At 58.5% G+C, this 26,724-nt stretch overlaps 2 protein-coding genes across 2 annotated transcripts; both read left to right on the forward strand.

Moving 5' to 3' along the window:
* Positions 1-6,909: 6,909 nt before the first annotated feature.
* ARHGDIA (Rho GDP dissociation inhibitor alpha) lies at positions 6,910-10,984 on the forward strand. Its single transcript, XM_026483879.4, has 6 exons — positions 6,910-7,025; positions 8,472-8,688; positions 8,812-8,895; positions 9,180-9,256; positions 9,341-9,404; positions 9,601-10,984. The coding sequence occupies exons 2-6, from the start codon at positions 8,499-8,501 to the stop codon at positions 9,798-9,800; spliced, it is 615 nt and encodes a 204-aa protein (XP_026339664.1). The 5' UTR covers positions 6,910-7,025; positions 8,472-8,498; the 3' UTR covers positions 9,801-10,984.
* A 4,930-nt stretch (positions 10,985-15,914) lies between these two features.
* On the forward strand, positions 15,915-25,983 carry P4HB (prolyl 4-hydroxylase subunit beta). The gene is made up of 11 exons (XM_026483880.4): positions 15,915-16,170; positions 17,132-17,338; positions 18,685-18,818; positions 18,978-19,115; positions 22,888-22,992; positions 23,181-23,306; positions 23,443-23,643; positions 23,889-24,009; positions 24,121-24,302; positions 24,395-24,481; positions 25,070-25,983. Exons 1-11 carry the CDS (start codon positions 16,020-16,022, stop codon positions 25,148-25,150), a joined length of 1,533 nt encoding a protein of 510 aa, XP_026339665.1. The 5' UTR covers positions 15,915-16,019; the 3' UTR covers positions 25,151-25,983.
* Positions 25,984-26,724: the final 741 nt, after the last annotated feature.

Below are 26,724 nucleotides of genomic sequence, written 5' to 3' on the forward strand. Positions count from 1 at the left end.
TGAAGCAGAGGCAGAAGGGCCCGTGGGAAATTCTCCGCTAGTGTCCCGGGTTCCTCCACACCTAAGTGCCAGGAGCACAGAAGACGAGATGGAAGTGAGCGTGGTGTAAGAAATACACATTTGATCTTTGTCCGCAGGTCCTGCCACAGAGCTCCTAAATCCCCTGGAGTTTCTGGAACAATCGGGGCCCCTGGATGGTTCCAGGGTGGGGGCTGCTCACCGGAAAGACCAAGCTGGAATTAGAGGGTTGGGACCTTCAGCCCCACCCCTCCCCAACCTCTGGGGAGGGGAGAAGGGCTGGATACCGAGTTAATCATCAATGGCTGATGAATTATTCAACTGTGCCTGTTTAATGACACCTCCATAAAAACCCCTAAATGATGGGGTTTGGCTTCTGGGTTGGTGAACCCTTGGAGGTGCTGGGAGGGTGGTGCACCTGGAGAAGGGCATGAAAGTTACACCCCCTACCCCATACCTTGTCCAAGACATCTCTTGCATTTAGCTGTTCCTGAGTTGCATCCTTTATAATAAACCAGAAATTGTAAGTAAAGCATTTTCCATGAGTTCTGCTACTTGTTCTATTTTATTTTGTTTAAGATTTTATTTATTTGAGAGACAGAGAAAGAGAGAGAGAGCATGAGCATGAGCAGGGCAGAGAGAGAGAGGGACAAGCAGACTCCCAGCGGAGCAGGGTGCCCGATGCAGGGCTCGATCCCAGGACTCTGGGATCATGACCTAAGCCAAAGGCAGACACCCAACCCACTGAGCCACCCAGGCGCCCCCTCGCCGACTTGTTTTAGCAAGTTATCAAACCTGAGGAGTGGTCATGGAAACCCTTGTATTTGCAGTCTGCCAGCAAAAGCATGGGTGCCTGAGTACCCGACTTGTGTCTGGCATCTGAAGTAGGGGCAGTCTCATGGGATTGAGCCTTCAACCTGCAGGTCTGGGCTAACTCCAGATAGCACCAGAATTCACCTGAATTGTGGGGCACGAGTTGGTTTCAGACAGTTGGCACGAGAAGAAACCTCTTAGCAGCACATTGCCCAAGAGCATAGTGTTGACTCCATCTGGATCCTGATGTAGATAGACCGTCTTGAACAAGAGTTTTTGGTTTTGGTTTTGCTTTAAGATTTTATTTATTTATTTCACAGAGAGAGAGAGACAGAGAGCACAAGCAGGGGGAGCAGCAGGCAGAGGGAGAAGCAGCCTCCCCACTGAACAGGGAGCCCAAGGCAGGACTCAATCCCAGGACCCCCGGATCATGACCTGAGCTGAAGGCAGACAGACGCTTAAGAGACTGAGCCACCCAGGCGCCCTTGAACAAGAGTTTTGAGATGGAAAAATTGAACATTTAGTATTTGATGATACTAAGAAAGCATTGTTAACTTTGGTAGGTATGTTAATGGTATTGTTATACTGAAAAAATAATCCCTATTTTTGCAGGTGAAATGGAAAAAAGCAAAAGCTCAAAAAAATTAAAAACTTAGGGAAGGGAGGGCTTTTAAAAACTCATATAAATAAAAATATACCAAAAATTTAAGACAAACCAAACACTGGGAAACATGCAAGGACATGAATAGGCAGTTCAGAAAAGAAACGAGAAAATATGCCCTTTTAGGGGCGCCTGAATGGCTCGGTCAGCGGCACGTGTGATTCTTGATCTCAGGGTTGTGAGTTTGAACCCCATCTTGGGCACAGAGATTATTTAAAAATAAAATCTTTGGGGCGCTTAAGTGGCTCAGTCGGTTAAATATCTGACTTCCTCAGCTCAGGTCATGATCTCAGGGTCCTGGGATCGAGCCCCACGTCGGGCTCCACACTCAGCAGAGGGTCTGCTTCTCCCTCTCCCTCTGCCGCGCCCCCTCCTTGTGCTCTCTCGTGCTCTGCCAAATAAATAAATAAATAAAATCTTTTTAAAAAATTGATGTTGGAGTGCCCGGGTGGCTCAGACGGTTAAGCATCTGCCTTCAGCTTGGGTCATGACCCCAGGGTTCTGGATTCTCTGCTCAGTGGGGAGTCTGCTTGTTCTTCTCCCTCTAACCCTCCCAACCCTCCGCCACTTGTGTGCTCTCTCTGTCTCTCAAATAAATGATAAATAAAAATTTTTTAAAGATTTTATTTATTTGACAGATAGAGATAGCCAGCGAGAGAGGGAACACAAGCAGGGGGAGTGGGAGAGGGAGAAGCAGGCTCCTAGCGGAGGAGCCTGATGTGGGGCTCGATCCCAGAACGCCGGGATCACACCCTGAGCCGAAGGCAGACGCTTAACGACTGCACTACCCAGGCGCCCCAAGAAATAGAATTTTTAAAAAAGAAAAGGAAAGTCAAGCCATAGAAACTATTTCAAATCAGGGCTACCTGGCTGGCTCGGTAGGTGGAGCGTGTGACTCTTGATTTCAGGGTTATGAGTTCAAGCCCCATGTTGGGTGTAAAGAGGACTTAAGAATAAAATCTTAAAAATATATATATTTCCAAATCATACACCTGGTAAAAGATATCCAGGACATATAAGTACTATTACAACCGACTAAAGACAACCCAATTGAAAACTGGACAAGAGACTTGAGTGGATGTTCCAAGGAAGACTCTTCACCAAGGAAATGCAAATCAGACCCACAGTGAGACACACGTCACACTGCGCTTTTTTTTTTTTTTAAAGATTTTATTTATTTATTCGACAGAGAGAGAGAGACAGCCAGAGAGAGAGGGAACACAAGCAGGGGGAGTGGGAGAGGAAGAAGCAGGCTCATAGCGGAGGAGCCTGATGCGGGGCTCGATCCCAGAACGCCGGGATCACGCCCTGAGCCGAAGGCAGACGCTTAACCGCTGTGCCACCCAGACGCCCCCACACTGGGCTTTAATTAAAAAGACAGACAATGCCAAGAAGCATCAAGGATGTGCCTGACTGGAACCTTCTTATATTGCCGGCAGGGTTGTAAAATGGAACGTCCACCTTGGAAAACATGGGGAATTCCACTTTGGGGAGTCTACCCGAGAGAAACGAACATATGTTCACACAAGGACAAGTGCAACCGTTCACAACCGACAAAAGGGAAACTAACAGTCCCTCAATTAATGAACGAACACAAACAAAATGTGTAAACATATCCAATGAACAGCACAAACGACGCCTTCTCTGCCCTAGACGGACTGGAGCAGGGTCACTGTCGCTGAGGCTACAGGACCCCGTGGGACGGAGATGCAACGCTCAGGAAAGGCAGATCCGTGGGTACGGAAAGCGGGACAGTGGTTGCCAGCCTCTGCGAGAAGACAGGCTGCTGGGAGTAGGCCACAGGGACAAAGAGCTCAACATAAAGTTTGGAGGGATGTTTATGCAACTCTACACATTCACTAGAAAATAACTGAACTATGAACTTTGATGGGTGGATTTCGTAAATTATACTTTGGTAAAGCAGTAAAAAAATTAGTTTATGTCATTCACTATTTTTATTAGAAACATGTGAAGGTTTTAATTCACAGGGTTTTTAAATTACTGTGTATTAACGTTTATTAATTACCTCGTAGATATTCCTGTGACACAGGAGAGCACAGGGCCACGTGGTGGTCTGTCCCGCAGCCGTTCCACGCTTTTCAGATGAGTGTGATGAAAATGTTTGATGCCGTGAAAATGCTGCAGGAAACCTTGTCACCAAACCCCTGCTCACACCCATGGTGATTTCCTCAGGGTCCGTTTTTAAACGGGCCCTTGCTGGGACACGCCATCCGAACACTGGGCAGGTGTGACACCTATGTTCACGGCGTGCTCCCAGCCCCACCAGCCACCCCTGTGTCAGGTAAGGCCACGCTGTTATCCTGCGTGCTCACGTCTCTTAAGTTCTTTGCTAATTTGATAAAAATATTCAAAATAGTGTCATGGCTCCCCTGGTGATGGTGCAAAAACGATAAGGAAGCGCCATGTCACATTGAACACGGGCTGTTTCCCACGGGGCTGCTCTCCACCCCACAGAAAGGACGGGGGACAGGAACGGCTCAGCGCCTGGCTGGGGTGCTGCCCCAGGGGCTTAGCCACGGGGGGCTCTACGGAACACTACATGGCGCAGAGAGAGGGCCACCCTATCGATTAGGACCCTAGCATACAACTAACTGCAGTGCGTGAAATTTGACTCGATTCCGATTCCCCCAAAAAGTGTAAGCACTCGCAATGCAGTCAAGGAAAATACCATTTGGCTCTCTAATGATGTTTAGGACTGTTGTTACCTTTCCTGGCTGGTATTCCAAGTGAGAACTGCTCCACAAGACATTACCCGAAACTGAGTGCGAAGCAGGCACCGTTCTGTACCACACTCACAGATCAGGTAGGGAGGGAGATGGTTTATCTGGTGCTGTGGGCCAGGGCTTCTGGGTCTGGAGCCCAGTTTTCAGATTAAGAGAAGCCACACCCCAGCCTCATTCTCACCTGCGCCCTGAGCTGAAGCCAAAATGGGATGAGACTTTTGGGGGTCCTCGAGGCAGTGTGTTTACGGGAGAGGAACGTGAGTCGTTTGATTAGATTAGAGGGACACACCTTTGCTTTTCTCCGCATTGAGAGAGGTGGAATCTAACTCTCCGCCCTTAAACCCAGGCCAGCCTGTCTTGGGCTTGACCAGTGAAAAGCTGCAGGAGTTTGGTTTCCGGCACTTCCCAGTGGTTCACACAGAGACTTACCAACAGGCGTCTCAGAACATTTGCTCTTGGAATCCAGCTGCTGAGATCCCGCAGGAGTTGTGTGGAAGGGCCTCGGGCTGGCAGCGTCAGCTGAGCACCGTCCAATGGGACCCCCGCATGGACCCGACCTCACTGCAGCTTCGGGAGAGCCCCGGGGTAGCTCACTCCGCCGGCAGAATAGCAGAGAGAGCTGTGAATCACTGCTCCAAGCCACTCCATTTTGGAGCGGTTCCTTACACAGCAGTAGGTCCCCAGACAGGGCAGATAATGGTTCTGTGGCTGTTGTTTCTCCCCAGAAAGGATCCCCTTCCTTTGAAATAAACACGTGCTGAAATATTTATGGTGGAAATCACCTCTGAGGTTTGCTTCAAACCCGCTGCGTGTATGGGGAGGCCTTCGGCTGGTAACTGCTGAGGCTGGGTGGCAGGTGCACCGGGTCCACAAAACCTTTCTACTTGGGTGCACGTGGTGGGCCACTTCCAAGGCAGGCCCAAGGGCCCCGCCTGCTGGCACTCTCATCCCCGTGGTCCCCTCCTACACTGTCCTAGGGCAGGTCTGTGTGACCAGAAGAGTGCAGAAGTGACTTTGCTTCCGAGATGTAGGCTGTGAGAGACAGTGCAGCTTTGTCTGGAGGGCTTGCTGTTTCGTGGGCTCTAGGCCTCTGTCCATCTGTCTCTGAGGCCTCACCTGGGAGAAGCCAGCTACCCTGCTATGAGCAGCCCTCCAGAGAAACCAGGGGTTGGGGGTGCAGGGTACTAAATCCTCCAGCCCACAAAGAACTGAGGCTCCAGCTCACAACATTTGCAAGAGCTTGGAATTCCTGCAGATCTTAGGGGCCACCGCTGGCTGCAGCCTCACGAGGCCAGGAGGCAGAACCTTGGCCAAGCAGCTCCCTGACCCTCAGGAACACTACAGGAACTCTCGTTTGAAGCTGGAAATGCAGGGTACGTTTGTACACAGTAGCAGGGTCCAAATAAAATGTATGTTTGAAATTTTCTACAACAGGGTTTTTTGCTTTTTGGGTTTTTTTTTTTTTTTTTAGAGATTTTATTTAGTTGACAGAGCGAGAGAGCACGAGAGCGACCGGAACTTGCGGCTCCATCCCAGGACCCTGGGACTGTGACCCCAGCCGAAGGCAGACACCCAACCATCTAAGCCATCCAGGCAGCCCTGTTTTGTTCTTTAAAAGCACTTGGGGGGGGGGGGCATCTGGGAGGCTCAGTGGGTTAAGCGTCTGCCTTCAGCTCAGGTCCTGATCCCAGGGTCCTGGGATGGAGCCCCAAGTTCTGGTGCCTCTCCCTCTGCCCTCCCCTCTGCTCATGCTCTCTCTCATTCTCTCTCTTTCAAATAAATAAATAAAATCTTCAAAAAATAAATAAAATCTCTCTAAAAAAAAAAAAAAAAAGACTTTCCCTCTACCTGCAATTCGGCAGTGCAGGCTGTGGGTTCCGGGTGTGCAATGACAGGAAGCCTCACAAGCAACCCACGGAACCGTGCTCCTTCTAAGGCTCTGCACAGAAAGCCGACGGCGCGACTCCGAAGTTACGCAAAATCCGCAAATGCTCCTCAAATATTTAAAAATCCTATTTCGCATTCAGTTCGTGGCCGAACACATCCCCCTCCACACCATGCGCCGTGTGCGGGCCTGTGCCGGACGCGATCCCCGCCAGGTCCTGCGGGTCGGGCGGAGGCCCCGGGCAGCGGTGCAGGCGGCCAGGCGCCGGGGGCCTGCTGGGGGGCCTGCGGGGGACTTGCGAGAACGTGCCGGGGGCTGTACAGTGCCCCGCGGTCTGCGCGCGGCACACGTCGGGCACCTGCCTACAGCCGGGGACTTCTATGGTAAGCGACTGGGCCGCCCGCGCTCGGGAGCCTCCGACGTCACGCGGCGAGGAGCGCCTCGGGGACAGGCTCCCCTCTAGTCGCGCTGGGACCCCAGGGCGGACCGTGGGCAGTCGGACGACAGTGGCCACTCCTCCCCGCGCCTCACAGACGCGCGTTAGGGCACCTCGGGGACAGGTCACGACGTACGGGGTGCGCACTCGAAGCCGTGACACTGCCTTGTGCCCTCGGCTGGCAACCGAACCCCGAGGACGCCCGGGACCAGAAAACACCGGCAGCAAAGCGCGCAAAACCCCAACCCGGCCCCGACCTCACGGGACGCGCCCACGAGGCCGGCTCCACAAGATGGTGGCGGCGCGCTCCCGGCAGCCCGCGCGCGCGCATGCGCCCTCCGCCTCCCGCCCGGCGCGAGCGGAAGTCGCGTGACCCCGGAAGTGGCAGGCCGGGCGCGCGCGGGCGGGGCTGCGACGTTCGTCATTCCGTGCGGGAGGGAGCGCGAGAGCGGCGCGGTCGAGCCTCCGGTGAGCGGCGGCGGCGGCGGCGACGACGGGCAGGGTGGGGTAGGGCGGGGCGGGGCCGGGGAGGGGGGCGCCGCAGGGCTGGGGGCTCCGCGTCTTTGTTCGCGCCGCTCGCAGGGGGTGGGCGCGGGCCTCCTCAGGGGCCGCCGCCCGTGTCCCGCGGCGCCCCCGCCCTCGCCGATGCGCGCTGGCCGGACTCAGGCCTGGCGCCCCCTCCCCGGGGATGGCGGGCGCGGCGCCCGGCCCGAGCGGCGTAGTCCCCGAGCACCCCACCCGCGCGGCGCGCCCGCCCGCCCAGATTGCGGAGCCCTGCGGAAGGAAGTGTGGGCCGCGGCCATCGCGCTCGGAGGAGCCTGTCGCCTGCGGCCGCACTTGGGTGGCGTCAGGGCGTGAGCCTTCTAGAGGAATTCCAGAGGAAGCGGCCGGGAGGCCTGGAAAAGCGGGCGGGCCCCACCCCACCTGTGGCGGCCGACTGGCCGACGGACTCGGGGTTCCCGGCGGCCCTTTGTGAGGTCTGGTGCTCGGAGAGCTCCAGACTGCCAGCCCGGTCCCGAGGGGACAGGCGTTGGTTATCTTTCCCGGGCAAGCTGAGGTCTAGCGTGGACTGGGCTCTTGCCCACTTCTCTCGCCGCCCAAGGACCTGAGTGGGCTTCAGCTATTCCTCAGCGATTCTAGCGGTGCGATGGGGATCCTTAACCGTAGGGAGCCCAGTGGGCTGCCCCCTGCACTGCTCCTTGCTCCCACAGCGCTGTCCCAAGCTATTCTGGGCCAGGATCCAGGAAGAGGGTCCTGAGACCATGTAGGCATTGCAGCAGTTACCAAATTCTAGGTCCCATACTCTTAAAATTGGAAAGAAGGTTGGTGGATGGTTAGGGTTCCTCCTGCCTGTCTGGTGCCCACCTGTGGGACTTAAGCTGGCCCGGTCACCTGAGCTCCATGAGAACCCTGCGTTTGCAGGATGGGGCCTTGCTTCACTGTTAGGACAGAGTCCAACGAGTATGTGTGGTCAGGGAGACCCAGGAGGAGGTGTTCCTTGGGGAGAGGGTCTGGGCATCTTCAAAAGAATAGCAGGATTTTAGAGGTGACCCCGCCCTGTCAGTTGGGACTGGGGGTGCTGTCTCCTCCCCCAGGTGTGGGAGATGTATGCTTGGTCCTTCTGGAGAGCAGGTTGCACGTCCTGCTTAGTTCTGGATGCTCTACCCAGACTTCCAGCAGGTCCCCAAGGTGGGCAGGGCTTCAGGAGTCTGTGTTTGGGACTTTCCAAAGCTCTGTCTGCAGTTGCTTTCCTCCAAAAGGCGTACATCCGCTTGGGCCCAAACATGGGGCCCGGTTACCTGCAGGGGTCTGTCACTACAGCATACGTGTGCTGGTGGTGGGGCTTGCTGAGGGGCAGGAGGGGGAGACACTGTGCTTCCCTTCAGGCTGCCACAGCCCTACCCTTGCACACAGGTGTGCCAGACCCAGGTAGAGGCGAGCATGGCTGAGCAGGAGCCCACAGCTGAGCAGCTGGCACAGATCGCGGCCGAGAACGAGGAGGATGAACACTCCGTCAACTATAAGCCCCCCGCCCAGAAGAGCATCCAGGAGATCCAGGAGCTGGACAAGGATGATGAGAGTCTGCGCAAGTACAAGGAGGCCCTGTTGGGCCGTGTAACTGTGTCTGCTGGTAAGTGGGCTGAGGCAGCACCAAGAGGGACACCTGTCACTTCTGGGTTTCTGCTGCCAGTTCCCCCCTCCCCAACGGCATGTCAGGGGTGGGGTAGAGCTCTAACCTGCTCTCACTCTGCAGACCCCAACGTCCCCAATGTTGTTGTGACCCGCCTGACCCTGGTGTGTAGCACGGCCCCGGGCCCCCTGGAGCTGGACCTGACAGGTGAGTGGCATCACTGAGGTCCTTGCCTGCTGGCACCCTGCTGTTTCTGCTGGGAAAATAGTTTCTAAGGATGCGGGTGCCCTCTTGTGGGGGGCGCGAGAAGTGCAACCAGAAAGTCTGCAGGCTCTGACTGTGGAGTGGCCTGGATCCTGGGTGGGGCTGCCTGGGGCTGTGTGGGTCAGGGTGGGAGCAGAAGGAGTGCCGTGCAGCTGCAGATGGGAGATGCTGAGGTGAGCAGCTTCCTGGAGCTGAGCCTTTTAGTACAATCTTTTTCTTGGGTGCAGGTGACCTGGAGAGCTTCAAGAAGCAGTCCTTTGTGCTGAAGGAGGGTGTGGAGTACCGGATAAAAATCTCTTTCCGAGTAAGGCAGAGGCCGTGGGAGGTGCCGGGAGGCCTTGGTCCTGGAGAGCCCCCACTGAGCTCTGCCTGGGTTCCCTCCCTGCAGGTGAACCGGGAGATTGTGTCCGGCATGAAGTATATTCAGCACACGTACCGGAAAGGCGTCAAGAGTGAGTGGGGGGGGGTTGGCGCTTGGCCCCTGCCCCTACGATGGGGTGGCCGCCCCCTGGCTGGCTGCGGGAAGGGGCAGGGTGGGGGTGGCTGCCCAAGGGCTCTGGGATCGGGAGGGAGAGGAAGAAGGCAGTGTGTGCCCTCGGCCCTGGGTGGGGTCAGGCGGCACCAGTGACCGGCGCATCTCCTGCACAGTTGACAAGACCGACTACATGGTGGGCAGCTACGGGCCTCGGGCAGAGGAGTACGAGTTTCTGACCCCCACGGAGGAGGCGCCCAAGGGTATGTTGGCTCGTGGCAGCTACAACATCAAGTCCCGGTTCACAGACGACGACAAGACTGACCACCTGTCCTGGGAGTGGAACCTTACCATCAAAAAGGAATGGAAGGACTGAGCCCTGGCCCGGGAGGCGGGCAGGCCTTCGGACAGACAGACGGACCTGTCTGACGTGCCCCACCCCTACCACCCCCGCCCCATCCCAACCCCTTACCAAAGTGCTGACGGGTCTGCCCCCCTGGCCGACCCTACCCATCCCTCCTGGCCCCGCCCCGCAGGCCCCAGCCTCCTCGGTGGTCTCGCCTTGCTGCTTCTGCCTGTGCTGGGGGGGTAGAGGGGGGAGGGAGCCTCCAGGCCAGGCCTCCACCTCCCCTTCCGTACCCCTTCGGGTTCCCCCACCCATCCTAACCCATCCTGAGGCCCTGGGTTTTCTAAGGGAATCTCATGGGGTACTCAGGTCCCTGCGGGCCTTTGCGGTTGCCCCAAATCCTGTTCTTTCTCTTCTTCCGGGGTGGGGGTGGGGGTGGGGTGGGGTGCATGATTTGAGGCCTCTTGGGGGCCAGCCACCCTCCTGCTTTCACCTGTCCCCGGTCAGTTCATTCATCGCTGTCAGTAACTGTCTAACCATGATGCCTTAACATGTGGAACGTGTGCTGTGGGGGCCGTCACTAACCTCTAACCCCCCCATGTCTGCATGAGCATGTGGTCTCCCCCAGTCCCTGCCCCATCCGCAGTCCCTGTGGCCCGGGGAGGTGTGTGGGATGTGCTGCTGCTGCTCCCCTGCCCGCCAGGGCCTAGCCAGCCCCCTCCCCTGGCCAGGGCTGCGGGGACGGCTCCCGGGGCTGGGGGAAAGCCAAATTGCCAAAACTGAACTCGCCTCCGTTCCCATCTGGGAGGCCAGGTGTCCTCACGCCTCTGCCTTCTTCGTCCCAGTGGGCAGTGCCAGAGCCCACGGCCCCAGCAGACAACCCTCGGCGGACAAAGCCAGCGGCTGAGCCTTACTTGTCCCACTGGGCCTGCCGGCCTGGAGTTGTGTGCCTGGCCTGTCAGTATTTATTGCCTCCATATGTGCCGTCCTCTGGGCCCCCTGGCCTGCCACCTCTGCCCCCAGGCTCGGTGCCACCATCCCCGGCAGGCCCTCCCCGGACCCAGCCAGGACAACTGTGGGACCAAGTGCGCACAGTCGGAGCCCTCCCCTGTGCCTCCCCTCCCTGCCTCCCCTGTTAGGCCCCGGGCCTAGAATGTTCAGGAGCCTGACCCTGCTTCTCCTTTTCTGACCGGGAAATAAACTGCCCCAAAGGAGCCAGGGTGTCTGCTGCTTGTCTCGGGAAGGGAGGGGCAGCTGGGATGCCTAGGGTGGTGCTGGGGCTTCCCCAGGCTTAGTCACCGCGCCTGTGGCCGTGGAAGGAGAACGAATTGAAGGCTTTCATACCAGTTTCATCTGGCCAGTGCTTCACTGGGTGTAGGCCTGGAGTCTCCCCAGATCGCCCAAGGTTCTTGGCCAGTGTGTTGGGGGGTGCACAGGTCTTTCTGGGGGTCTGGAGCACAGGCTCCACGGAGGAGATGCCCCAACCCTGAAGAAGGGGAACCTCATTGAAGACAGCCCTGTGCCAGAAGCAGTCCATGAAGGGAGTGGGATGAGAGGGTCCCCACGTGGTGTGCCTGGGCAGCCCTGCAGTGGGGGTGGGAGGGTGCACCGGAAGTCAGTGCTGCAGGCGGCAGGGCCCTGCAGTGCCCTGGAGGCCCTGATGGGATTGGGTCCAAAGGTGGGATGGGTGAAGTGGGGTAGATGGGAGGAGACTGGGGGACCTCACTGCTTGGAGGTGCAAAAGAGCAGCAGGGGGAGTCCCATTGACCAGCACGGCCTCTATAGGACCTTGGGGGAGGGGCGGGGGGAAGGGTGACACTGCTCACCACCCCAGGGCATCTGGCAACTACAGTGCCCCCTCCCCAGCCCCAGGGTGGTAAAAGGGGAGATGGGTAACGTAAGCCCCAGAAACCCTCTCATCTGGCCTGACACCCGTTGTGAAACTTCTCTTTCTGTGTTCTGAGTGGGTTAGAAAAGTGGTTTTGTGCTGCCCTTCGTGGGGATGGGTAGCTGCCCTCTTCGAGGCTCCGCTGGCCACACCTTTGGGAGCCTGCCCCTCCTTCCAGTGCTCACCAGGGTGTGCCCTGCCAGCAGCTTATCGCTGGCTGGGGCCAAGGTGGACCAGCGACCGCAGCCTGTGCCAGGACGGCTCCCACAGGGCTGGCCACTGCCTCGGTCCCCGCTCACCAGGGCCCCCTGCTGGACGACAAGATGAAGTGGCACGTCCTGCCCAGACAACAGGACGCAGCGGAGGTCCTGGTTCTTGATTCCACATGCCACAGGGGCAAAGAGGGGGGCTGCCCCAAGTCAGGTGGGATGGGCTCGGGCAGGAAGAGGCAGTGGGGCTGCACCGTTCCAGGCTCTGAGTCTGGGTGCCTCTCCCACTGAACTCGGACGCAGCCGCCTCTGAAACTCACCGCTGTCCCCAGAGGTATCACCAGGGAGTGGCTCCCAGCTCAGCGGGCCCAAGGCAGCTCTGGGGCCAGCCACTGCCACACCTCTCCCACGACACTTCCTTAAAGGTCCAGTGAAAATCTAAACCCAGGGTAACTGCTGTCAACAGTTCAGTGGGCCAGGGCCTTCTGAGGCTCTGTCAGGCCATGGATTTTCCCAGCTTTAGTTACACACATGAACTCGGACCCTAAGTGCCGAGCTGTACGGGGCACCCTGCCAAGAGCCAGGACTTTGCTCTGGCCCCTCCCTGGGAGAAGGGCCACAAGGGCAGTGCCTGCAGAACTTGCTGGACGTGTCTCTTGGGTCCCAAGTCTAACCTGATCCTCTTAGTTCACCCTGAACTTGTCTGTACAGTCTGGGGGCTGTGACTGTGGTCCCCTTCCATCCTGTCCTCTGTCCATGTCCCCCAGGAACCCCCAAGCTGCCCCCTCCTCATCTACTCCCAGATGGCCCTTTTCCCACTGAGGAGGTGCCAGTGGACGCCACAGGACCTCTGATGTGACTGATTAACCACCAATTACTGTGACTTATAATAGTCTTCATGGCCGGCACTGTCCCACCCCATAATCAGGACCCCCTTCCACCCCCCCCCCCGGGGACCATGCTCCCCATTGTGTCCCAGCATGCACGTGTGCAGGGCTGTGTGGCCCTGCCTGGCAGTGGGACCCTACAGTCAGGAGCTGTCCTTCAGTGGCCCAGAGAGCACTTCCTGGGGGTCCATGAGCCTGCTGTTGACTCCCTCAACACCTCCTACCCCATCACAGATTGGAAAGGAGTTTTATTCTGAGAACTCATTTAAACAAAAAAAGATTTACCTATTTGAGAGAACGCGTGCCAGCGCGAGCAGGGGGAGCAGAGGCAGAGGGAGAGGGAGCAGCAGACTCCCTGCTGAGCAAGGAGCCCGAGGTGGGACCCCTGGGATCATACGGCAGATGGTTCACTGACTGAGCTACCCAGGCGCCCCGAGAACTCTATTTTTGAGAACAGTATTTATCAAAACATCTTATCACTCGGTAGTTTACATGAGATTTAACAGGCACCTTCTCAGAAAATGAGAGATGCCTGGAGGGTGTCGAGAACCAGTGCTGCTGGTCCTGAGATGTCAGAGCCAAGGCCACAGGGGCAGGCGGGCGCTGACCTCCACGGGCACATTCCAGCTCATGACCCAGGGTACAAGGTGAACACAGCCCCATGGCCTCTCTCTGGAGCTGCTTTTGGAAGGTATGTGATCGGGTCTCAGGAAGGACGCAGATACCCTCCCCTCAAAGCTGAGGCCGGCAGAGGTGTTCAGTGAACCAGCCTGTGTTCTGGGACCAACCCCACAGAAACCGGGGATCGCAGACCTTCCCCAAACCAGGCCTTCTTCCAACTGAGAACCCCGCTTTGCTGCTCCTGCGCAGGTTGGTACATGAGGCAATTCAAGGCGAGCAGACACCTTGCGAAGGCACATCGGTGCAGCTGTGCCCCGTTCAGAGCCTTGCTTGGGCCCTGCTTTTCACAGAACGTGACTTGGCTGTGGCCGCCCGGGCCACACCGTCATCACCTCCATCAAGGTGCGTCAGCTGCAGCCACGGAGGCACAGACTCAAGAGAGTAAGGCTCACTCAGAGACGCAACTGGATCCTTGTCTGGTTGGTTCTCCCCTGGCTCCCAAAGTTCTCATCTTTTGTCAAGACTGTATGCTCTGGGGTGACGCTGCTCCGGACCACCACGAAGTAAGCAACGTCACGCTGTCTTCAATCTTTTCACTCTATCCCCAGCAGCAGCAAACACTCAAGCCCCGATATGCAGGCACCTAAACACTGGTCTCACGAGCACCTCCGAAATCTCGACAAGATGCAAATATCCCTTCTATCAGGCCCCCAATTGTGGTCTGTAAAATAAGGGTCACGGCAACCCCAAAATCGTTGGGGGAGACAGGGCAGCAGCAACTACCATCCACCCCAGAGAGCAGAGGGGACTTCGTTTCCAATTATTAGTCACGAAGAGCTGCCATTCATTAACTGACCCTGCAGGCCAGGACCCCACAGAAGTGGGGCTGGAGGCCGGCACCTGCCAGACACATGTTCATAGCCTTTCTGTGCCGGAAGTCCCAGCTCCTGGAAGACAAGAGATCACAACAGATACAACCACCTCTGCTGACCCCTGCTCTACTGGCACAGGGGAAAGGACACGGAGAACCTCAGCTTGACCTTCAGGAATTCATATTCTATATGAGGGAGCCCCACGTAGGAGATGAGAAAACATGCCCTCAAAACAACGTAGCAACAAATGCAAACTCTCAAAAGTATGAAAGCATTTTTTTTAATGTACCATTTCTGAAATGAGGATGTTATTACAGCCAACGTGTACATTTAATGTGGGCGTGTTTCTTTCCTTCCTGCCAAGTTATTAAATTGATGATGAGTCTTAAAACTAGTGGTGGTGGACTTTCGTAACAAAGGAAGTGAATACAAAGAAAGAGGAAGGTTTTCTGGAGAAAAACGGAGTGTTCAAGGAGTGGGGGTGGGGAGGGCAGCCAGGAGAAGGCGGAGGTGGTGGCAGAGGCTTTGAGCAGTCAGGGAAAGGGACAAGCTGATCGGTCTAGAGCAGTGCCAACAAAAATAAAATGTAAGCCACACCGTTATTTTAAATTTCCTAGAAGCTAGTTAAAAAAAAACAACCGGCTAAAATTGACCACTTTCATTTAACCCAATGCATTCAAACATCAATGCAACGTATCAATATAAAAAAAATCACAGGAATTCCGGTACTCAGTAAGTCCCGGCCCGTGCTCAGCAGCCTCGGGGGTAGCGCGCGGGGGCCATCAGCCTGCGGCGAGGGGTCGGCAGCCGGCGGGGACAGCGGAGCGGGACCTGCAGGGCCCCGCGTCGCCCCCCGGAGCCTTCCACCGGCCGGACGCCGAGCGGTGCTCCGGCCGCCTGCTCCGAGGCCTCAGGGCCGCTTCCCCGTTTCCGGACCCGCAGGTGGAACGGCCCAACTTCCCCCTCTTCCTGCGCCCGCTCCGGGAGGGTTTCTTGCCCGCCTTCCGGACCCAGCACGTTTGGCCTTGGTCTTCCCCGCACCACCCATGCGCCTCCCAGGCGCCCCGACCCGCCGCCGCTGAAGCCGCCGGGCCCACGCCCGCAGGCCGAGCCCCGCATGCCACCGTCCGCTTCCCCAACCACGGTCCTCGGCAGGTACCACCCGAACCTCACGCGCACCGGAAGTTGCGTTAGCCCAACTTCCGGCTCGCAGAGCTGGGGGGGCGGTGTCAGTTACAGACAAGCCGTCCAATCAGAATGCAACACGAGGGGTTTCAGAGGCGCAGGCGCAGCTCCGCCCCCACCTGGGAACTCCGCCCCACTGCCACGTTCGACGAAGGATCGCGCGGGGGTGCGCGCATCTCCTGGCCAATCAGGAGCCTCAGAGCCCGGGCCTCCAAAGGCAGCAGCCATTCCAGACCCGCAGAAGGTGTAGGAGAAAGCCACCAGTCACAAGTCGAGGAAGAGAAAGTTCTCCAGCGGAAGCCAATGAGAAGCCCGGGACGAGTGCGAGCGCGAGCTCTTCGGCCAATCCTGGGCGAGGGAGAGGGCAGCCTCCACAGCGATTCCGAATCCGGGGTCGGGGGCCAGCGCAGTTGGCCAATCAGAGAACTTTGAAGGCGGGCCTTGGAGTCCGCCAGCCAATCGGGCGCGGGCGCGGGCGGGCGCGCGCTCGGCGGCGGCCGGGCTTATAGGGGCGGGGCGGCCGGCGCGCGTTCTCGTGGCCTCGCTGTCCCGGCGGCGCCAACCGAAGCGCCGCGCCCGCTGCCGACATGCTGCGCCGCGCTCTGCTCTGCCTGGCCCTGGCCGCGTTGACGCGCGCGGGCGCCGCCGCCCCGGAGGAGGAGGACCACGTCCTGGTGCTCCACAAGGGCAACTTCGAGGAGGCGCTGGCGGCCCACAAGTACCTGCTGGTGGAGTTCTGTGAGTGCCGCCGCCCGGGCCTGGCCGCCGCGGGGCGGGGACTGGGACGGGGGGATGCAGGGGCCGCGGCGCCGGGGAACTGGGGGGCTCCAGGGCTGCCGGCATTCCGGGACCCCCACCCCACCCTCGGATGCACGGACCGCCGCCTCTGGGGAGGCTCCTCCGCGGGGCCGAGGCAGCCCACGGAGCTGCTGTCAGCGTCCCGGGAGCGCCCCTCCTGCCCGAGCCGGACCCTGGGGGTGACCGCAGGCCCACGGCCAGCTCGTGCCTTTGTGCCTGATGTCCGCATGGCAGGGTCCCTCTGTTAGGGAGAACGGGGTGGACCCGTGTTAACCGCCACAAATACAAAGGGGCACACGGGGTGCAGCCCCCGGACTGCCCTCTGCGACCCACCCCCAGAGCGCCGGGCTCCTGCCCGCGCTGCCTTCCGCCGTGTTGTCACCCAGCATCCAGAACCTTTGTAAGTGTTGACGCCCAGTCTGGGGACGGAAATCTGGAGCCTGGCGCGGCTGCTGACCTTAGCTGAGAGGCAGCTCTGCTCCGGTGTGGGGAGCCGCTGCTAAACAGGAGTCTCGGCAGGTGTGCACAGCTGCGGCTCGCGCACTCACGCCCGGTGTTGCCACGAGTCCAGGTGTCCTGGCGTTCCCAGAGGGCAGTCCCAGGGACACGACTGCCCTTGCTGCCTGCAGGTGATAGGAAAGTACCCTTCGTTAGAGTTTGTCCTGTGCTGACTGTGACAGGGCAGCAGGGGTTTGGTGTGGGCTTGTCGTTCGTGGCCTCTGTCCCGATATTGCCCAAGAGCGTCGAGCTATCAGCGATAGCTCAGCCGTGTGTGTTCACGGGGGGGGGGTTATCTTGGTGAGTAGATAAGGTTTTTATGGAAGGAAGTACGGAGGAGAAGGCAAGGGAAGCGGTGGAACTTGGTCAGTGCTGCTTTCTAGCACCCCACTTTCTTTTTCAGATGCCCCTTGGTGTGGCCACTGCAAGGCTCTGGCCCCCGAGTACGCCAAAGCCGCTGGGAAACTGAAGGCGGAGGGTTCGGAGATCAGGCTGGCAAAGGTCGATGCCACGGAAGAGTCTGACCTAGCCCAGCAGTACGGTGTCCGTGGCTACCCTACGATCAAGTTCTTCAAGAACGGAGACACAGCTGCTCCCAGGGAGTACACAGGTGTGCCTGCCACACTGCCCTTAACTGCCTGCAGGCCGTGGAACGTACCTGAAGGGCAGGGAGGGGAACCCCGTTCTCAGTCCAGTTCAGCCTCTCAGGCTCTTGTGAGGAGTCTTCTCCATCCCTGCAGAATCTCTCGGGTGGAGAGGGACAGCCATCAGGGGTAGCAAGCTGAGGCTCGTCCTAAAATGGACCAGTGAGGAGAGGAAGGCTGGGGCCCTTAGGACCACGTGGAGCAACAAGTGTAGTGATAGTTCATTCAGGTGTGCCGGCTGCCAAGCCGAGTGCCGCCAAGTGACAGGCTGGCGTCACTCACCTGTCACAGCGGAGCTCGGATGCAAGCCTGGCTCTGTGTGGCAGGAGCCCGTGTGGCCGCCTCCTGGGGGCTGGGCCCCTCTGTGGCATGGTAGGTACTGACGAGACAAGAGACTTTCGTCTATAGAACTGGTTCTGCGGCTCTCAGAGTCCTCTGGAGCAGCCTAGTTAATCCTGATGCCATTGACTCTGGTCTCCTTCCTAGGCTGCTGCTTTATTGTTCCCACGTTCACTTGTGTTCACTTGTGCAACAGGAATCTCACAGGTCCCATGATCCCATCACTGACACGTAGCTTTGGCGAATGAGATAGCTACTCCTAATTCCACCTGTAACTGATGACTCAGCTTTGAGCTGCCACTTCGGAGAATCCTTTTAAGTGTGAGCTTCCCCAGCCTTTCTCACGTTGGACCAGGCGGCCAAACTGAGGGGAAAAAGTGATTGGCCTCAGTCTCAGGAAGAGCAGGCTTCTAGCCTTTCACTCTGTCTGCCCTGGGTGGCACGCAGGTGCACCTTCACTCTCCCCTGCTAGTCCGGGAGGCATGTGCGCTGGGCTCAGGGACACCTGAGCGGCCTGGATGCTCGAGGCCAGCTGGAGCTCAGCCTGTTTTCACAGGGAAAGCTGGTGTTCAGCTGACCTACTAGCCAGACTTTTTTCTTTTCTTTTTTTAAAAATTCTACCACATCTTTAAGACGATCCTAGAGTGAAGCCATTGGGGGAAAGTGTGTGTGTGTGTTTAATGAGTTTAAACGTCAGGGAAATTCAGAGAATGCAGAGGGACCAGACAAGGAAAATGAATTGTGACCCCATTGCCCAGAGGTAGCCACTGCCTTTTCCTTGCTCTCAGCTACACTGCAGCTTCTCACGTGCACAGAAAAGCCTTTTTGGCTCTTAAGATTTGCACAGGTGTGTGGACAAGGTGGCTCTCATGTGGAAAGAGAATATCCCGCTCTGGATTTGGCAGAGAGCTCGGAGAGCGGCCGGGGGGGGCGGTGCTGGTTTTCAGAGGAACCTGCATGTGTTTGGGCGCAGCTGGCAGAGAAGCCGAGGACATCGTGAACTGGCTGAAGAAGCGCACGGGCCCTGCTGCCACCACACTGCCCGACGGGGCCGCCGCGGAGGCCTTGCTGGAGTCCAGCGAGGTGACCGTCATTGGCTTCTTCAAGGTAGAGGCTTTGGAACTTCATCTCGGGGCCTTCTTCCCCCCGCCCCCCATCGTTGTCGGAGGGTTCCCCGTGTCCTGGGCACCGTGGTCTGTCCTGCTGACCAGGCAGGGATCCTCGGGGTCAGGGCGCCTCGCCACCTCTGCTTCTTTTCCACTGTAGGACGTGGAGTCGGACTTTGCCAAGCAGTTCTTGCTGGCAGCAGAGGCCATCGATGACATACCTTTTGGGATCACATCCAACAGTGATGTGTTCTCCAAATACCAGCTGGACAAGGACGGGGTTGTGCTCTTCAAGAAGGTGAGTGGCCCTCCTGCGGCCCCGCCCCGGGTGCTGAGATGCTGTGGCGGGGGGCTGCTTTCCTTATTGCTCCCAGCGCTTGAGGACCTTGCCCGGGCGGCGCTGGGCCGCCAGCTGGACTTATCGAGGGCCCGTTTTGCAACGTCAGACTGCAGGAGCCACTTGGATGGTGGCCTTCAGACTTTGCGCTGTGGGCCCTTTGTTCCGGCTAGTGTGCCAGCTCCAGGGCTGTGTCTCATGAGAGCACAGCCACTCTGCAGGGTTAGCTGTTCTCAAAGAAACTGGTGCAACATACATAGAGCGAAGTTTGCCACTTTAACTGGTTCTGAGCACACGATTGTAAGTACGTGGCCGCTGTGCGACCTGCACTCCTGTTTCCACGACCTTTTTGTTCACCGGAAACAGAGACTGGAGTGTTGCCTCTTGGGCGAGTGTTCCCACCGCAGGCCCAGCCCGGCCCCCACGGTGTGGCAAGCACAGGTCCTGTGCCACGTGCCTTTCAGTCGCCTGCGCCGTTGCTAGGATGTGGCCAGGCTCATATGTACAGCATTACCATGGGGTCACAGGGGTTTCTTGAATTTTGTTTTAGCCAGTAGAGAGCCAGGTGGGCTGGCTGAACCCCCATGATTTTGGAGCACAGCTGCCCTGCGTTGGCCGGTGGTGTGTCCACACCATTCCAATGGCACAGGCAATGGAGAGGGAGAACAAGCCAGGAGAGTGGGGACAGGGCAGGAGGCATGTCCTCGGGGGTGGAGATAGGGCCTCGGAGTTCTGGTTTGTCCCTGTGGGAAGAGGGCAGGTTTAGAGCTCCAGCAGAGCTATATAGCGTGTGGTCAGAAGGGGCACCAGGTCTGGGCTGGGGCCCCTGTGTGTGTGCACCCCACGTGTGGGGCAGCCGGGCCACGGTCAGCTCTGTAGTAACTGCCGCGTCTGGCACCTTGCCAGGCACCATCCGTGCCCCAGAGGACCGGGGACACCCAGGCTTGGGGTGGCTTTCTTGTGGTGTCCTTGCCATTCCGCTGTTTCTGTGGTCCGTCCTTCGTCAAAGGACGCCAGCTCTCCTCACTCGGTGGAACTCCTTACAGTGCTCCGCAAAGGATGCGGCGTCGCTAGATTAGCCCGTGGTCATCGCATGGAGGCCCAGGAAGTTCCAGTTACACGTGTGATGAGCGGAGCCCGTGGGAGCCCCTGGGGGCATGGGGGGGGGGGCTCTGGGGGTGGCAAGAGTCCTGGGTCCTGAGGTTGAGGCTGACAGAGAAAGGAGTTTCTCTGAGGCCATCGAGACTTGTACACCCTCTTGTGTCCACACAGTGCTCCCCCGTCACCCTGAAGCTCTAGGGCACCAGTTTTCTTTCCTTCTTTTTTTTTTTTTTTTTAAGATTTTATTTATTCATTTGAAAGAAAGAGCACAAACGGGGAGCAGCAGGTAGAGGCAGAGGGAGAAGCAGACTCCCCGCTGAGCAGGGAGCCTGACGTGGGGCTTGATCCCAGGACCCTGGAATCATGACGTGAGCCAAAGGCAGACCCTTCACAGACGGAGCCCCCCAGGCGCCCCCAGAGCACCAGTTTCCACGCAGGACCCGTGGCGCTCACGTGTCCTTGACGGTCTGCAGAGGCTCCACGTGCAGGAGCTTGGTGGGAGGGCTGACCACCACGTGCTTCCTTCCTTTGGTCCATGCTCACTGGGCACAGCTGACCCTCTTGGGTCTGATGCCGGTTGGGGGGCAGCCTTGAGCAGAAGCTCAGCAGAGCCCTGGGACTTGGTGCTATGCAGGTCAGTGGTGGCCACAGCTGCGGTCCTGTAGGCCGCACCACGGATGAGGAGGGAGGCTCAGGTCCAGCTCCCGAGTTCCTGCCATGCCGCCTCCCGTCTTCTCCACTGTCCGGCTCATTTTCCCAGCCTTTGCTGTTCCCCTTCCTCCAGGCTATTCAGCCCAGTTCCTCAAAGTGTGCTGGGTCCTGTCTGCCCGCGGTGCTTAGGGTCGGCCTCACTGAGCTGGGTACCTCCCCAGTGGATAGGACAGGTGGGCTCCCAGGAGTGGCCAGCTGTCACTCGCTGGAGGCTTGGGTCATGGGTCACTGGCAGTTGGACCTTTGGTTTGAGCTACTTACCTGTGTCTTTGTTGTCACGGTGTTTGCTTTTTCTTTATTTTTTGAAGCTGGAGGGTTAGGAATAGCTGTGGGGCTAGGCCTCTCCTCACGGCCTGCAGCGTTGAGCCTTTTGGGGACGTTTGTCGTTGAGGCCTGATGGAGCTGGCCTCTGCCTCTGTCCCTAGCTGAATGAGGGCCGATTGTCTGCTTTTCACTAAAGTAGCCGGTGAACATAGTGGGATGTGGCACCATTACCGAAAAGACTGCGTCTCGAGCAGGTGCCTGGGGCAGCTCTGTTCCTCGGGCGTCTCGGTGTGAAATCGGGCAGACTGCTCACAGCATGGGGGTGGGGACGTGGTTCTGGAGGAGTGGGGGGGGTGCCGTGGCCTGTGTGCCTCTCCTGGGGCTCAGCAGCAGGCCTGGTGGAGTCGGGCCTCCTGGCCTCTCCGCCCCTTCCCCTCTCCTCTGTCCCAGGTTTGGGGGAGAGAAAGCAGGTGTCAGCTTTGCCTGTGGGCGGGGGGTGGGTTCCCAGTGTCCAGCCCTCGATCTGGTCTAACTTCGCAGCCACTGTCGTCAGGCTGACGCTCGGGTTCTAACGGAGCCTTGGTGGGGGCAGGGAGTGGCCAGCTGCTCTTCTAGGAGTCCCTCTGGGGAAGCGCAGCAGGAAACGACCCGGAAGAAAAGGAGACTAGTTTCCCTCGCTGGGTCTGATCTGACAGGTCAGAGGGAATGACGGCAGGCTCCCCTGTACCCTCACCTGGGCGGGCTCAGGCAGAGCACCAGCCGGTCTGTGCCCCCTCCAGAGCCAAGGCTGCGGCCTCCCACCTTCGGGCCCGAGACCCCTCAAACTCTACGTGTGATTGGGGTCCCAAGGAGCTCCTGGGGCGCAGGTTATACCTACTGATTTTTATTGAGTCAGAAATTAGAACTGAGGAATTTTTTTTTCAAATGTTTTATTTGTTTTTTTTAGAGAGAGTGCACGCGTGTGAGAGAGCAAGCGGCAGAAGGAGAGGGAGAAGCAGGCTCCCCACTAAGCGGGGAGCCCGATGCGGGACTCGATCCCAGGACCCTGGGATCATGGCAGACGCTTCATTGGCCGAGCCACCCAGGGGCCCCTGAGAAATGTTTCAAACACCTTGTTCATCCAGGGGTGCCCGGCTGGCCTAGTCAGTGGAGCGGGTGACTCTTGACCTCGGGTTTTGAGTTCCAGCCCCAAGTTGGGTGAGGAGGCAACTTAAACTTGTTCCTCTAAAATAATAACAGTTATTTGTAATAACAAGTAACAGTCTCGTGAAAGTTGGTTTTTCCCAGATGATGGCAGCTGAGCCGTAAGAGTGTTCGGTTTGTGCCAGTCCCTGGCGTCTGCCCGGTGGAGGCAGCCCTGGCTGACCTCCCTCTGTGGGGACGGCCCTCATCACTCCGCTTCCATCCAAGGGCACAGCACGCTCGGGAGACGGCGTGTTCTGAGCCGGAGCAGGACGTTGCAGCCGCTCTGAAAGGCCCACACTCTCCCCTTGGTGTCGCTGGTGCCTGGTGCCCGGAAAGTGCTGCTCTCTGCAGCCCGTTGCTCTCAAAACCCCCAGATGGGAAGGTGGCTGCCAGACTGCCAAGCCGGGGCTGCCGGGGGCTGCCTGGGGATGCGGGAGCTCCAGGGTGCTCACGGCTGTCTCTGCGTCCACAGTTTGACGAAGGCCGCAACAACTTTGAGGGGGACGTCACCAAGGACAAGTTGCTGGACTTCATCAAGCACAACCAGCTGCCGCTGGTCATTGAGTTCACGGAGCAGGTGAGGCTCTGCTGTGGGTCCTGCGCCCTGAGAGTGGGGGTGGGGTGTGCTGGAGGGTCATGAGGTCCCGGCCCCGGGGACCCCACATACGGAGTGTGGCGTCGGTGGCCTCATAGCTGCGGAGAGAATATCCTGTGTTCATGGCTCAGTTCATGACTCAGACCCAGTGACCTATGCTTATAACACAGACAGCCCCAAAGATCTTCGGAGGTGAAATCAAGACCCACATCCTGCTGTTCCTGCCCAAGAGCGTGTCTGACTACGATGGCAAACTGAGCAACTTCAAGAAGGCCGCTGAACGCTTCAAGGGGAAGGTGAGCAGCTCGCGGGCCCGCTGCTGGGCGGCCCCAGGATTCCTCCGGCGCTCGGGACTGTCCTGCAGGGGCCGCGGCAATGTGGGGAGCAGAAACCGCTTTCGGCCCCCGCCTCACCGTGCCTCTCCTCCCCCAGATCCTGTTCATCTTCATCGACAGTGACCACACTGACAACCAGCGTATCCTCGAGTTCTTCGGCCTCAAGAAGGAGGAGTGCCCCGCCGTGCGCCTCATTACCCTGGAGGAGGAGATGACCAAGTACAAGCCCGAGTCGGACGAGCTGACGGCAGAGAAGATCGAGGAGTTCTGCCACCGCTTCCTGGAGGGCAAGATCAAGGTGGGGGGGGCCGCGTCCTGGTGTGGGGCTGGCCTGAGTGTAGACTCTTGAGGACGGGGCCCCCTCTTGGTCCCCCTCTTCGGGAGCTCAGAGCAGCCCCGACCTCACGGGCACGGCCCTCTCCCAAGGCTCTGTGAGCAGTTCTAATCGTCTGAGGGCAGCCGGGTGCCCCAGCCAGGGGTTGGGGGCCCCAAGGGCCGGTGGGGCCCCCGGGCATCCGTGACCCTGCTCCGCCTGCCCTCCAGCCACACCTCATGAGCCAGGAGCTGCCTGAAGACTGGGACAAGCAGCCCGTCAAGGTGCTAGTCGGGAAAAACTTTGAAGAAGTTGCCTTTGACGAGAAAAAGAATGTCTTTGTGGAATTCTGTAAGTGAAGCCCCTCAGCTGCCCGAGTTTGTCCGCCCCATGAGGGCGTGCGCGCTGGGGGCGGGCGGAGAGTGGCTCCGGGCCCAGCACCTCAGCACGGCGCTCTTTCAGATGCCCCGTGGTGTGGGCACTGCAAACAGCTGGCTCCCATTTGGGATAAGTTGGGAGAGACGTACAAGGACCATGAAAACATCGTCATCGCCAAGATGGACTCGACGGCCAACGAGGTGGAAGCCGTGAAAGTGCACAGCTTCCCCACACTGAAGTTCTTCCCGGCCAGCGCGGACAGGACGGTGCGGCCCAGCCTGGTGGGGGGGGGGGGGGGCGGGGGGGGAAGGCCGCTTCCCAGCTCCCTGACCCTCCCCCTCCCTCTCCCTCTCCATAGGTCATTGATTACAATGGGGAGCGGACATTAGACGGTTTTAAGAAATTCTTGGAGAGTGGTGGCCAGGACGGGGCCGGGGACGATGACGTGAGTGGGGGCCGGTGGGCACCGCTGGTGGGGCATGTGTGTGTACCCGGGCCAGGCAGAGCCACTCTCCCTGAGGAACACTCCAGACCGAGCCTTTAGAAGGGTCTTAAAATGCTGATGTTTGCTCGTGGCCCCTTAGACTTGTCCCGTAAGGCTCCCTGCTAGCCGGGAGTCACATGCCCGTCCCCGGCCAGTTGGCTGAGGTGTCCCTCTGGACAGCCGCGTAGGCCTGTCCATGTCAGCTTGGGCAGCTGGGGCTCGAAGCAGAGGGTCGTCAAGTGTGCTCGGGCCAGAGTGTCTGCTGGGTGTTGGGGGGGGGGGGATCCAGAAGCAGCCGCAGGCCTGCCAAGGGAGCGTGCCCTGAAGCTGGCGGGGTCGGTCAGCGCATGCTGCTGGGGTCCTGGGCTCCCCTCCCACCCAGTCACGTCTGCTCTTGGAGACCAAAGTGGGCTGCTTCTGTCCGAATGGCCAGCTGGGTCCTGGGGTGCAGGGCGTGGGTGATGGGGCCGGGCTGTGGCACAGGCCCAACCACGCCCCTTGCACAGCCTTCCTGATGGGTTCCTTGGTGTCCTCCCTCCTCCACCCCAGGATCTGGAAGATCTGGAAGAAGCGGAAGAGCCTGACCTGGAGGAGGAGGACGGTCAGAAAGCTGTGAGAGATGAGCTGTGAGGTGGAGCGCAGACCTGGGCGCCCCAGACACGACACCCCCACGGGCAGCGCGTCCCAGCATCGCCGCCTCTGGAAGCCCGAGGACCCTCACGGGAAGGAGGGAACACCGACCGGAAATGCAGGGAATTTTTCTGAAGCAACACTTCATCCTAACACATGTGTAAATTTAGACCCGTCTCTTACTTCTTTTCAATTTTTGGAAAGGGATTTCTCTCCAGGCCAGCTCACCTTGTTGGGCCGTTTTTTTTAAATTGTGATGTACTTTTTTGTACATGGTTTTGTCCAAAGTGCTTGTTAAAATGTCTTGGAATCTCACGCAGGTGAAGTCTCCTTCCTATTAGGTTTATCACTTTAAAAAATTCCATTTGTGGGATTTTGAGACATTTCTGGACGTCAGGGTGGCTGTTTCACTGTGGCCGGGCCTCCTTGGAGACTCCTGTCCTCTGCGTGGGGAGGGGCCGGGCCAGGCTGGACGGGTCCCTCTCACCTCCCATTGGTGTTGCTGTGACGGAGCATGGGTCTCACGTTGTTGGCTTAAATGGAGACCCTGGATCTCTGTCACAGGGGAGCCTCATATGACTGGAGGGGGTGGTGGGTGCCGGCTGAGCCCAGGACAGACCCGGGCAGCTCCCCTTCCTCCCCCGAGCCAGGCTCCCCGGTGCTGTGACTTCCAGGGCCGCCTGAGGTCTGCAGCAGGCAGAATCAGAACCCTCCATTTCCAGGCTGGGAAACGGCCAAGGCTGCTTGAGCCGAACCAGGTGCAGGCCGTTCTTCAGCCATTTCTACCACGATATTGGAATTGAACACATTGGCCAAATAAAGTTGAAATTTTACTACCTTTCGTCATCTCTGCTTTACACGCTCTCCAGGCGGGTCACAGGTAGTCACCCAGCGCACGGCCTGCGAGCCTCGCCGGCCCCTTGCGGGGCTGTCTGGCTGCTTCAGCTGGAGGGTGATGAGTGTCCCCGCGCGGTCCTGGGGCATCTAGCTGCCACCGCCTGGGTGCTGCTCCACGCTGCATCGGGACACGGAGTTGTCCCACGTGGAGCCCGCCCAGCCAGCGCGGTCTGTGCCTGCCACCGCAGGGTCTGACGAGAAATGAGAACTCGGCGGTGCTTGGGAACGGGTGAACTGATAGCATTGCTATGCGTAACGCCAAGCCCTCGCAAGGCAGGGTCGCGTGTTAAGATAGCAAGTCACTGAGGTTTCACAGTGTAATTGACTTGGAGAACCTCAGCTTGCTTAGAGTTCACACAGAGCAACTGGTTTCCCAGACTGGAAGCTTAGCTGCAGTGCTGGGCGGGTGGCCCTTGTGAGCCTGACTTAGCGACCCCTCCGGGCCCCGGGGCGGAGCCCCGCACGGGGGCTGGCGGGACTCAGGTGGTTGCCTTCCGGATGGACAGCGCCACCGGGGGCTTTGCATCTGTCGCTCTCCGAGCATGTCTACAGTGGCAGGTGGGACGGGAGGGCCGCCTGCGGACATTCTGGGAGGGAATGGAAGTGGACACACAGTCCACCTTAGGTCAAGGACAGAGCACACAACGCTCAGTGTTCTGCCACTGCGGGCATCCCAC

This window comes from Ursus arctos, unplaced genomic scaffold, assembly GCF_023065955.2.
Source record: "Ursus arctos isolate Adak ecotype North America unplaced genomic scaffold, UrsArc2.0 scaffold_24, whole genome shotgun sequence".
Classification (NCBI taxonomy): domain Eukaryota; kingdom Metazoa; phylum Chordata; class Mammalia; order Carnivora; family Ursidae; genus Ursus; species Ursus arctos.